This window comes from Cygnus olor, chromosome 4 (genome assembly GCF_009769625.2).
Source record: "Cygnus olor isolate bCygOlo1 chromosome 4, bCygOlo1.pri.v2, whole genome shotgun sequence".
Taxonomy (NCBI): domain Eukaryota; kingdom Metazoa; phylum Chordata; class Aves; order Anseriformes; family Anatidae; genus Cygnus; species Cygnus olor.
In genome coordinates this window covers 46,073,683-46,086,096 of record NC_049172.1, presented here as the reverse complement: position 1 = coordinate 46,086,096, position 12,414 = coordinate 46,073,683, and the positions used below count along the sequence as shown (strand labels likewise).

Genomic DNA, 12,414 nt, shown 5'->3' with positions numbered 1-12,414 from the left:
TAAGCAGTTACATTGTTTGAGGTGGGTGAAGGAACTCAAGTGATTTACAGTTGAATTTCTTTCATTTTCTACAATTACTATGTTATAGTAATAGTAGGAAGTAATACTACATCCTACAAAGGCAGACCCCACGCCCCCCTCCACCTGAACCACAGCACCCTCCCAACAAACAATGAATGGCAGCCCAAAATGCCGTTGGGGCGGCTCAGGACGCACCACTCCACCTGCCTTCTATTCCTTCGCTCCTGAGCCAGCCCAGCTCCAGCCTGATGCTTCACAAGACAACAAATAAAGCCAATGGGACGCTCGACACAGGAACGTCTTTCATAAGCTAAGGGCAGCTGCCCAACAAAATCCATCTTGCTGACAGTTTCCCCGTAAGCCTGACCTGTTACCATGTGCACCATTACCCAGCAGCTTGTACACATAACCCCATATTAGATGTACAAACAGCACACACAGTCTGCTAATTCCTTTTGATAAAGAGCCTTTCTCTGGGACTTGATATCTCTCAGGAAGAGGAACTTTTGACAGCCTTTTCTTCTGCCTGGCCGCAGCCTATTGCTTACTTGCTCTTTCTACAGCCATGAGTCAGCCTGCTTAGAGCGATCCAGGTGAGTTCGTTGCCCTTTTTAGGACAGGACAATGCACAAGGGACTGTCCTGTTTTCCACAGGCTAACCCACCAGTGCTGCGCTCCAGCCAAACGGTAGGAAAAGATGCAGCAAACCAGAATTCATCAGGACAAACGGGAAAGAAAGGCCCTTAAACTACCCAAGCTACGCGGGGCAGACAACTACACCCCAAGACCAGTACAGCCATGGAGATCTGAAGTGCCTGACACGTGAAGGAGCCAGCATCCCACCTGCTCCAGAGGTCTCCGTGATGCCGCTGCTTCCACATTCCCACTGTGGGGCACAGAGGAGGAGCGCCTGCTGGCGTTCACATGGAGAGATGCTGCTCTCCCAGAGTGCTACACCAGTGAGATATTCAGCTCAGCTCCTGTCCTCTGCTAGGGGGGGAGTTGCAGTTGATCGTTAACCTACAAATCATAAACACCAGTAAGAATAAGGACCATAAATGACCACTTGTTTCACCTGCCAGTGTGTTAACCAGTAACAATAACACTACAGTTAACTTATGAAGTCGGTAAAAGAAAGGTTGTGACCCTCTGTGGACTCGATTGCTTCCACTTGGTTTTAATGAGTCTAAGTTAAAATTAGTCATAAGTATTTATCCTCTCTACAAGGAAGTATCATCAGTGAAGTCTCATGCCTACCCAGCATCTGGCACCCTCCTTGGAGATACATCCCCCCCGGCCCTTATGAACACACTCATTGTGCGAGGGTTTTAGTGGGAACAATCTTAGCTCTGCAGTTGCTTAAAAGATGAACCAGAGTAAAAATATCACATTTATTGACTTTCCTTCTATTTCAGTGAAAACATCAGGTCAATGTTAAGTGAGATGGAAAAAGCAGATAAGGCTAAATGTTCTTACACAGGTCCTTTTAGGTAGATACGAGTTCAGGATGTATATATAACCTCCAGTCCACATTGAATAATAGCTGTACTTTGTTAGGCTAAAGATCAGAAATACTCCACAAACAGCACAAATCAGCAAAACAACCTCCAGCTGGTTTCCACTGACTGGCACCCAATCATAAAACTCTTCTCTGCAACTTAGGGAAACTGCTCAGTTAGGTGGGTTCCCTCCACATGTAGAGTTGACCACCTCTGCTCCAACATTAACAAGCCAGCAAGATACAGCTGCTGAAGACAAGCAGCCTTCTCTCTTTTCAGTTACCTGACAATCTGAATCTCCTTTTCCAAATCCCTGTGCTGTACTGATACCAGAGGTTCTTGCCTTCAGTCTCATTTCAGCCCACCTGCAGGGCCACATGGAGGACTCCAGAAAGAAGGAAACACTGGCCTCACAGGTCAGCAGTAACTAGAATTCACAAAGTCCTGCTTCCTCAGGAAATCCAAGGTCCTTTTCCTCACAACATCACAGAATGGCTTAAATTGGAAGGGATCTCTGGACATCATCTGCTCAAGCACAACCTAGGTAGGCTGCCCAGGACCACACGCATATGGGTTTTGAATACCTTCAAGGAGAGAATCACCACAAATCCTCTGGGCAACCTTTGCCAGTGCTCAGTCATGCCCACAGTAAGAAAGAAGTAAAAAAAAAAAAAAAAAAAAAAAAAAAAAAAAAAAAAAAAAAAAAAAAACGGAGAGAGAGAGAGAAAAGAAAAAAAAGTGTTTCCTGATGAGGGAACCTCCTGTTTCACTTTGTGCCCATTGCCTCCTGACCTGTCACTGGGCACCACTGAAAAGAGCCCAGCTCCAGCTCCTTTACATCTTCCCTTGTGAGATTTACAGACATGGATCAGATCCCCCCAAACCTTCTCCTCTAAGCTGAACAGTCCTTACTCTCTCAGCCTTTCCTCATAGGTGCTCCAGGCCCTTAATCTTCTTTGAGGCCCTTCACTAGACTCCCCCCTGCAGCCCCAAGTCTCCCTTGTACTGTGGAGCACCCATCAATACCCAGCACTCCAGGTGTGGTCTCACCAGTGCAGAACAGAGGGGAAGAACTTCCTCCCTCAACCTGCTGGCAATGCTTTGCCTAGTGCAGGCCAGGACACCAGCAGTCTTTTTCACAGCCAGGGCACATTGCCAGCTCACACTGAGTGTGGTATCTCACCCAGGCTGACTAATGATCATTTTCTTGTCCTTCACATGCCTGGAAAGGGTCTCCCAGATCAGCTGCTCCATCCATTTTGGACATCGTAACTCTCCATCTCAGTTAGCAGCTTCAGTACTCTGGGCACTGTTACCACACAAGCATTCCTGCAGCAACACTAAAATGCAGAACCCTATAGTCAGGTGAAGATCTTTAGTGAAACAGACAACAGCCATTCCTTTTGTAACATATGCTTCCACTGCCAAATCTGTCGATCCCCCAAGGATTATATGAAAAACATCATGTAAAGGTCATTTGCAAAATCTGGCTGCTTTATCAGGTGAGAAGTAATTAAACTAAACAGCCAGCGGGGTTTATGAGGATATGACACATGACACCTTCCAGCTTCCTGATGTGTGCCACGCTACCCAGCAGCGTATATATAGACGCCGGCCGTCCAGGCAGCGCTATCACCACAGCCAGCCGACTTCTCCTGACCTGCTGACCAGCCGCTCAACATGCAACCCAAAGGTAGTACCGGGGAGAGCTCTTACCCCACTGCCCTGCAGGACAGAAATCTGCTTGGGTATGGCTGCAAACTGCAGGGAAGGGAAGGGAACAGAAGGGAAAGTCCACGAGGAGGGTGGGCAAGCGCTGGAACGGGTTGCCCACACAGGTCGCAGAGCCTCCGCCACAGGAGATGCTCAAAGCACAGCTGGAGCAGCCTTGGGCCAGCTGCTGCAGTCAACCCAGCCTGCGTGCGTGCTCCCCGCGCCTTCCCTTCCGCTGGAACCGGGGCGCTGCAACTCTGTGCCATCTGCTCCACAGGCGTCTCGCTCAAAATGAAGCTCCTCTTGCTGTCCTGCGTCATGAGCATGGTCCTTGCTGTCGCCAATGCTGTAAGTACCGAACAAAGAAACAGGCGGGCGTCCAATGTGGGCAATCTCCATGTTGTCACTTGGAAATTGCAAGTTTTTTTAACTGATGGGAGAGCCTCAGAAATACCAATGGCTGGTGCAAGGCTGAACACATGTACTGTACTCCCATTCCAGACTTCTGGCTTAAGATCGAGTCCTCCTCAAACTTTAAAGCAAAAGAGGAATTGCAAGGTCACTCCCAGCCCATCAGTGGGGCCCCCCAATTCCTTCATCGCACAGCTGACCATTTTCCGGACACTGAAGAACAAGTTTCCTCTGCAGATCTTGGCTTTCTAACAGGATACACTTAAAAATAAACAACTGAGCACTTTGTTTAAAACAAACAAACAAAAAAACAAAGAGAAGTGTGTTTTTTCAAGTGTGTTTTGCTCTAACAAAAAGTTGTTTCTTCTTCTACAGCAAGACGACAGCGATAGCTCTGGTGGGGAGACCACTGAGGCGGTAAGGCTTCTCTTTCTAAATTACTGGGTCTCACCAGTTGTAACATTCAGATTTAACCAGGCAGTTGGCACTGAACTGGGAAACACTTACACAATGCCTTTCTTTTCACAGCCAACAAGACGACCCATTTTCTGGCCTTTTCGTCCCATTATTCGCCCCTTCCTGGAAAGGCTCAGGGCTGCTCGATCTTCCTGATTGCGAGCCTGAGGTAAGCAACCTATCTTGTTATACAAAAAGAAGTCTGCAGCAAGCACTACCATGACATTTGCCTACTTTTTACGTTCTACACTGTAATCATTCTGCAGAGTACTTTTCAGAACTTAAGTGATTTTCATTTCCTTCAGCACTGAACATTATCTTAAGCACTTCACAGACAAGAAAGAAACGTGCTACTTGGACTTGCCACACCATAGCCAACCGTATACCCAACTGTCAGGAGCCGCCCAGCCACCTCCCGTGAACACAGAAACAGCCTCCTCTTGGGGCCATCGGTTCAAAAGACAATTACACTGCTAAGGGCTCAAATAAAACATTCATTAAGACGTTAAAACAATTAACTGCTCTTGGTTCTAACCTGCAATTCTCCTGTTGCTCTGCAGGTGCCGACCATGGCTGTCTCCTGCAGGACGCTGCTACTTCTAGATGATCTTCTACTTCCCACATCTCCTTCATATCTTCTGTCACCAATGTGCTGAAAATGGAGGACCACCAACAACAGGGTCCCTGTTTCACACGCCCACTGCTGAAGCTGGTGTGTGTCAAAGCGCATGACTCTCAACCCTTCTCTGCTTAATTCCTAAATCTGAATAAATGCTGAGCATCAAATGACTAAGGTCTCTTAATTATTTCTTGGGAAAAAGAAACACATCAATGTCACTTCAGTGGCCCTGCTTGCAATGACCATGAGTAGGAAAGGAAGGGAACTCCTGAGGCTGGCTTTGCCTTTTGTCCATGCTGAGATTCACAGGCTCTCTCAGGTCTCTATCTGGCCCTACTAAATACTACCCAGCCTCCTCTCTGTGCTTTTAAGAGACTATTTATTACAAACATGGCCACTGAAGCAAACACCACATCTTAACTACAACTTAAGACAGTGTTTTTGTAAACAAGATCCATGTAAGCTTAAACAGCAACAGAAAGCATTTATGTAGTGTTAGTAATACTGTACAAGATATAAAGTATGGGGAAAGAAGTGTACAGGGATTTAAAGGGAACCTCAAGGCTATTAGCATGTTTTAGATAGAGACACTCTAAGACATTAGGATGTGAATAATTGTTAATCCTACACAGGTATGTAACCAGGGCATCGCAGCTTATTTCAATGACAGACATATTTTTTTCAACTCCTAACTAGGTGCAAGTTACCCCCAAGCTATCTCAAAAGACACAGCTTACCACAAAGTGCTCTTGGCTGAGCAACCTTTGGAGTCGCTTCTCTAAGCTTCCTTTTTCCTCAGGCCATTTCTGCAAGGAGTTCAAGGCCTCTTGCCCAAATTATTGCCTAAGAGTGGCGCTGACCTCTCCCCTGGGTCCCCCATCCCCCTAAAGGGGGAACAAAAAAAAAAAAAGACAGAACTGAGTGTCCCTAAGCGCTCCCTGGCTGCCCCCCTTTTTCAGGGGTGCTGAGGACACTGCACGCCCTCACGCCAGGCTGTGGTTATGGGAGGAGTCCCACGTTCACTTGTCAAAAGGAAGCAAACCCCAGGCTAGGAGAAACTCGAAAAATTAGAACGGGCTAAAGGACACCTGCCCTAAGCACAAGACACCGTCAGAATTAAGCACAGCCACCGCTCTGCGGACAACAGACAGCCCGCGAACCCCACACGGGCACCGGGCACCCGCCGCCCCTCTGAGGCGCCCAACGGCTGCCCCGCCATCGCCCCTCCTCCCCTCATTGGGCGGAGTCCCCGCCCCCCCCCCCCCGCGCGCTGCGCTCCCCGATTGGCTGCCTCTTCCCCCGCCCCCTGCCGCTGTCAGGGTGCCGGGCTGCGTGCGCTGCGGTACCTGCGTGCGCTGGGGGCGCTGCGTGCACTGGGGGCGCTGCGTGCACTGGGGGCGCTGCGTGCGGCGGGATGGGCGCGGTGCGGGAGCTGGCGCTGTTCCTGGGCACGCTGCTCTACGCGTACGCCGAGGCGGCGGTGCGGCTGCTGCTGCCCGCCCGCAGGAAGGCCGTCGGCGGGGAGCTGGTGCTGCTGACGGGGGCCGGCCGCGGGCTGGGCAGGGCCACGGCCCGCGAGTTCGCCCGGCGCCAGAGCCGCCTGGTGCTGTGGGACGTCGACACGGTAACGGGCCGTGGAGCCCCCCCCACCCCGCCCAGCCGAGCCCCTGCGGGGTGCGTGGCACATAACGTCCGCTCCTTTCCTTCCTGTCCCAGCACGGCCTCAAGGAGACGGCTGCGGAGTGCGAAAGGCTGGGAGCCACCGTCCACACCTTCGTGGTGGACTGCAGCAAAAGGGAGGAAATCTACAGCGCTGCGGAGAAGGTAGGGGGGCAGGTGCACGAGCGAAAGCTTAGCCAGATGGGCTTGGGTGTCAGAAAGGGCTGGAAAACTGCACCCGGGGTATTCCACTCATGGCGTACAAATCTTGAAATCGCTGCCCTTTTGTTGCTGCACATACAGAGATCGCAGTGGCCCTTTGGGTATCACAGCCCAGCTCATCCTCCTTTGTGGGCTTCTGTCCCTGCGAGCTCCCACTTTAGGCTTTAGACCCATGAAGGAACGTCTTCCTTTAATCTTGCCAAAAAACACACAGACGCCTCTGTGGAAATTTGAAAGACTTTGTTGTAGAGAGTAAGGTTCAGGTGGTCCAAAATATTCAGTATGTTCACAGAGCCAGCTGTGACTGCGCAGGGCATATTCATCTGTGTGATATATAGAAGACTACAAATACCGGCAGAAATCAAGGGAAAAAAGTCACATCTAAATTGGCTTCAAGGATACTGCACAATTCCTACCTCAAATAAAAGAATTGTAAGAAATTGCTGCTCACAACCTTGCACTGTTGTGATAACAAACAAGACGTGGCTGCATGTTCTTTTTGTCAAAAAGGTGAAGAAGGACATTGGCGATGTCTCCATCCTGGTGAACAATGCTGGTGTGATCACGGCTGCCGACCTGCTCTCGACCCAGGACCACCAGATTGAGAAAATGTTTGAGGTCAACATTCTCGCCCACATCTGGGTAAGGGCCGCTAGCGCGTTCGTCCCTCCGTGGTTGTGTGAGTGTCATTGAGGGGGTGGGGGCACCCTCAGCGAGGCACCGAGACCCTGCAGGCAGGAGATGCACGGCTCAAAAATGCAAAATGTTTTTTTGTCAGCAAGCCCTGAGAGCAGGCAGTGGCTGATACCTGGCCCCAGGGGCCAGACAGGGTAGGGCCAGCCCTGGCTCTTGGCCCAGCTCGGACATGGAAGAGAGCTCATGTACAGGGGCAGCATTCAGAAGGGAAAACAGAGTGGTCAGTAAACAATTTCTGCTTGCAGGGGACTAAAAGGCGTGCTACAGTTTGGGTGTGCTGAGGAGAGACACTGGCAGCGTGGCTGCTGACAAGTGAAACCTAAAAACTAAAAGGAGACTGGGTGTCTCTGTGGTTCTCAGGAGCTTGGTGCCATGCACCCCCCAGCACTAGGGGTAGGCTTAGTCACTTAACTGCACATAATTGGATCGCTCAATTAATTGCACATAATTGAGGCCAGTGTTGAAGACTCCTAAGAAGTCATTGTTTGTTTCCTCCTTCCCATGCCCCACCTCTTCCTCTTGTTCTAAAACCCTGTCCAGACAACAAGAGCTTTTCTGCCAGCAATGATAGACAACAACCGCGGTCACATTGTTACGGTGGCTTCCGCAGCAGGTCATTTTGTAACCTCTTTCATGGTGGCTTATTGGTAAGTGACTTCCAAATCAGCTCTCTTCGTTTCTTATTTCTAATTGCCTTCTGCACTACCAAGGAGAGTAAGAATAGTTTGCCACTGAATAAGTTACTTGCTAAGCAGGATGGCTAAGGAGGGGAAAAAAACAAACAAACAAACAAAAAAAAAACAGAACACCCGTCAAATAAGGACTCATGGGTGTACCCAGTGATTTGCTTATTAGCATTGACTAAAAAGGAAGAATGTTTCAGTGAAGGAATGATGATGTGATAAATCAACTAATAATGTCTTCCATTTCTTTTTCTCTCCATACCTTCTCCAGAGTTTGGTTGGTAAGAAAGGTATCCTCTTTTCGTCTTACGATATCATAGTGCACTTGTGAGTTGTTGTAGTCCTCAAATAAACAATAGGTAGTTTTACTGTTTTTTACTATTCTCTTTCTTCTTCATTTTAAAAACTTAAGCAGTATTTTTGTCCCCTGCAGTGAGAAATGCTGGACAGCACAGGCTTGCCTCAAGTGCTTCCTTAAGAAAGGAAACACTAGATTTATGCATGTGAATTACTATTTCCTAAGAATTCTTAACATTCTTCTGACTATTCACTGCTAGGGTAACCTATGTTTTCCCCACTAAATTCCACAGTGTGTTCCCCATCGGCAATATGCATTTCAGCACTATGCTGCGCTGAAAAGCAGCACAGGGAAAAGTAGAATTATTCCCTGCCCTCTCAGGTGGATCGCCTTTTTTCCCCCCCTCAAGTCAGTACTGCATGTTGTTTCAGCACATTTCCATTTGTATGAGGCTGGAAATAGCATTCATACCTTCTTGTTTGTGCTTTTTTCCCAACCAGTTCAAGCAAGTTTGCTGCTGTTGGATTTCATAAAGCTCTAACTGAGGAGCTGTCTACCCTGGGAAAGGATGGAATAAAAACAACATGTCTCTGCCCGGTTTTTATAAATACTGGATTTGTCAAAAATCCCAGTACCAGGTAATGGTCAAAATTCAGCATTACATATTTGAATCTGCTTTACAACTGTTATTCAAACTGAGTGTATAAAAACTGAGGTTAATTGATATATACAATTGGCTAACAAAAATTTGCAACATTTTTTATCCTACATGATGGTCATCTTTTAATTACCTAACTTGATGGAAGCATGAAACATCCTACTTTATATTCAACTGCTACCTTTATATTACCACTGTTGCTCTTATATGAATGCTTTCCTTTCATTTTAGGCTTGGAAGGATTTTGGAGGTTGACGAAGTTGTAAAGGAACTGATGGAAGGAATACTCACTAACAAAAAAATGGTTTTTGTTCCATCAAATCAACGCTTTGCTTTACTTCTTGAAAGGTAAGAACAACATAAGTATTGGGAATAAGTCCATGCGTGTACAACCATTAAGCGTGTAACATCGGATTCAAGTTTAACCATTAATTTAGAACACGTGAGGAGACAATGAAATAGCATCATGTTTCTTCCTATTGAAAACAGCAGAGAAATAAAAGCATTTTGTTGAGTCCTGTCGTAGGTCATTGCAACCCACTGTTTGCAGAGAGCTGCTGCGTGGGGAACTCGACTGCTCTGCAGGCTGACAGGGAGGCAAAGGGAGACAGAGGGATCTCTCTTCCTTCACAGACAGAATTTCTCATGGGCTTGCCAAGAACAGCTTCACAGGTTCTCTGAACCAGCAGCCACAAGCTCCAGAAGCAGCTGAGGAACTGCTGCATTTTAGCCTTCACTTCCTCGTGTCAGCACCGGAAGGTCTAGGCCACAGGGGCTGGGAAGGGTGCTTGAGAAGGACGCTGCTGCTTCTCCTGGCCATGAGAAGCGCAATTTGTCCTCTCAGGCTTCTTTACCCTGTTGTAGCTGCTCTGCTGGGACATTTTCACCAGAGCTCAGGTTCGAAGCCTAGAAGGCACATCAGAACAACTAAATTGCCACGTCAGTTAGCTCCTACAGTCCCTCAAGAAACCCTTGGTAACAACTTGTTTGTGGGAAGACAACTTGGCTCTAACCAAAACCTCCTGTTTATGAGAGGTTGTAAAGATTCTTCTGTTTTCCCCAAATTCCTCAATCAACCAGATGAGGTTTTGAAAGCAAAGAAGGCAAAGGCAATTCTCACCTTATTTTTAATGCACAGGCCTACGTTCGGTGTTAAACCTTCCTGGATGCAGCAGCAATGCTGCAACCAACATCCTGCCCGGGGGATACCTGTCCTTGGAGTTGTCATCAAAGGAGGAAGGTGGTGAAGGGATCAGAATCAAAGCTAGCCAAAGCATTTCAAGGGCTACATATCCTTGGGAACTACTCCCAGTTTCAGTTTTGTTCTCTGTCTAAGGCAAGCACACATTCTGCACCCAGACCAGCTCTTGTCTCACCTGTGCTGCCACTTTTCCTGTGACCCAAGGTCTTATCCTAGATTTCATCTCACGGTTTTATCTTACAGGTTGCTTCCAGAACGTGCCTTGAATTGTCTGAAAAAGCTGACAGATGTTAAGTTTGATGCAATCATCGGGCAGCGAAGCAACCAATGAACAGCAAATTGTTTCTCGTTTCCCTGTGGCATGACTGAAAGCAGAACACAGACCATGTGTAGCACAGCAGTTTCGATTCAGAGCAGAAGCAAGACAGGTACTTCCTCCAGGCCACCACTACCCTTCACACCTAGACGCTTATCCCACACCTGCAGCAGGAGCACACATGCATAACATGGAGTGTTACCAGAGCAGAGATGCAGCTCTGCAAGTCAGAAGGGCTGTTTTAGCTGTGCATTGTATCAGCCCTAGCTCTTTTCTGCACTGAGGCAGACAGGAAATGCAGCAAAGCCCATTTTTGGGCAACACAGGGATTGCCTGAGTATATATATGTTAATCTGGACTGATCACTGAGCAAAGTGATCTTGTGGGAGGAAATTCGTACGGGTGGTCTGCTTCACCTCAGTCAATCATTTTAAATTTTAAAAGCCCTATAACGCACACAGTTTTATATGCTTTTGTAGTGAGTACCTGAAAGAACACAACCTTTTAATCAAATGTTACCTGAATATGTTGATTATTGCATTATGCATGAGCAACATCAGCACAACTTGTACAGAATAAATACAGTTCTTTACCCAAAAGGTGCCTCGCAGCAGTTCAGCCATAACCAGGTCCTAGAGGTGCGTTTAAGGCACAGCAGTGTCAAGTAACACGCCCTCTGCCGGTGTCATTTCCCACATGGCTTATCGGTAATCTCCAGACTCTTTCCAAACAGCTTCCTCTGAAACGAGCACAGTATTTCTCGGCCAGTTACCGGGTGCCCTCCCGCATTTCATGCTCACTTGAGAACGCAACTTATTTCAACCAAAGGTAGGAAAAGTTGCACTGAAAAAAAAAAGATGTGGACTTGTTGTCCTCACGCTAGCAGGCACTCATGTCTTTAAAGAAAAAGCAAGGAGATGCTAAGCCAGGAAGCCCTTCATTCACATGCTGGGGTGAGCTGAAGTGGAAGTCCATGGGACTTCTATGCCAGTATAGAGCACAAGAGAAATCCTTAACAGGGAAGCCAGCGACTCCTGGATAAGCCTTCATTTCAGCTAACTCATGCATTCTTCACAGCCCAATGTAAAACCAGAACTGATACCAGTTAACATGCATGTTTCCATATACCTGTGTTTCTTATCTCTTCAAACACACACGGAGCTGATTGAGGGCAAATTCCACTCCTCTTAAACACTGGCACTGTTCATTGCACAAGATGCCTCAGCACCAACAGCTCAGGATGATTCCGGACTTTCTCTTCTTCACCCTGCTCTGCCCTTTGCAGGAACAGGGGATCAGGGATGCTGCACAGCAGGAAGCAAGCCTGGTGCTGCAGGTGTTGGGGCCACGGCCCTAGAGGAGCCCCGCTTTCCCTCACAAGCCTCCCGCCTGCTTCCCTTGGCATCACCATGACCAGGAAGAGGTTAAGCCTCCAAAGGTCTTTGTAAACTCCCTTTGGCCTGTGGAACAGCAGAACACCGTGCGATGAAACGCCGGTCAAAGACCTCTTCAGAGCACAGAGAGGTTTTCTGCCTACTTGTGCAACTGCTGGCTGCGGCAGGCTCTTGCTGGCTGGCGGCCATTTGAGGGAGGCCTGAACACACTGCTGCATTAGGCATGGCTACACGTGGGTGGCTTCCAGTGTAATCCGTTCTGATGTCCTTCCTGAGCATTTGTCCTGCCAACTGAGATTCTTCAGACAATTGAGAGCTCTTGTAATCCAGCTTTACCTGCTCTTATGCAGCAACAGGTCTAAGTTTGTGCTGCTGGCAAGAACCGGCAGGAAAAAAAAGAAAGGGTTCCTTTGGTACTCATACAAACTCCATGGAACAGGACTTTCTAAGCACAAGTTCCCAGGTTGGGACAATTTGATTCCTAGTTGATCCTATGGCTGAGAAAGGGCTTGTCAAAATTCCACTCATGGAAATAAGTTAAAATTAATAATGAACAAGTTATCCAGGT

The 12,414-nt window shown here is 47.9% G+C and overlaps 1 protein-coding gene and 1 long non-coding RNA gene across 4 annotated transcripts; one reads left to right on the top strand and one right to left on the bottom strand.

Annotated features, from left to right (window-relative positions):
- Window positions 1–915: 915 nt before the first annotated feature.
- On the bottom strand, window positions 916–6,130 carry LOC121069688. 3 transcript variants are annotated; one of them, XR_005819553.1, is made up of 4 exons: window positions 5,457–6,130; window positions 2,704–3,765; window positions 1,804–2,104; window positions 916–1,041 (listed from the first exon to the last, which is right to left on the bottom strand). It is a non-coding gene; the product is annotated as an uncharacterized LOC121069688 (long non-coding RNA). The 3 variants fall into 3 exon arrangements; XR_005819551.1 differs by having other exon boundaries at window positions 916–2,104; window positions 2,704–2,860; window positions 3,237–3,765; XR_005819552.1 differs by having other exon boundaries at window positions 916–2,104.
- Window positions 6,058–11,045, top strand: LOC121069685 (estradiol 17-beta-dehydrogenase 11-like). The gene is made up of 8 exons (XM_040556095.1): window positions 6,058–6,074; window positions 6,111–6,343; window positions 6,436–6,543; window positions 7,111–7,242; window positions 7,837–7,943; window positions 8,778–8,915; window positions 9,167–9,283; window positions 10,380–11,045. The coding sequence occupies exons 2-8, from the start codon at window positions 6,134–6,136 to the stop codon at window positions 10,465–10,467; spliced, it is 900 nt and encodes a 299-aa protein (XP_040412029.1). The 5' UTR covers window positions 6,058–6,074; window positions 6,111–6,133; the 3' UTR covers window positions 10,468–11,045.
- Window positions 11,046–12,414: the final 1,369 nt, after the last annotated feature.

Excerpts from the sequence above, each read along its gene's own strand:
- LOC121069685 (XM_040556095.1), top strand. The coding sequence starts at position 6,134 with ATGGGCGCGGTGCGGGAGCTGGCGCTGTTCCTGGGCACGCTGCTCTAC. Across the intron at positions 6,544-7,110 it reads TCTACAGCGCTGCGGAGAAG|GTGAAGAAGGACATTGGCGA; the intron begins GTAGGGGGGCAG and ends TTTGTCAAAAAG. Across the intron at positions 9,284-10,379 it reads TTTGCTTTACTTCTTGAAAG|GTTGCTTCCAGAACGTGCCT; the intron begins GTAAGAACAACA and ends TTTATCTTACAG.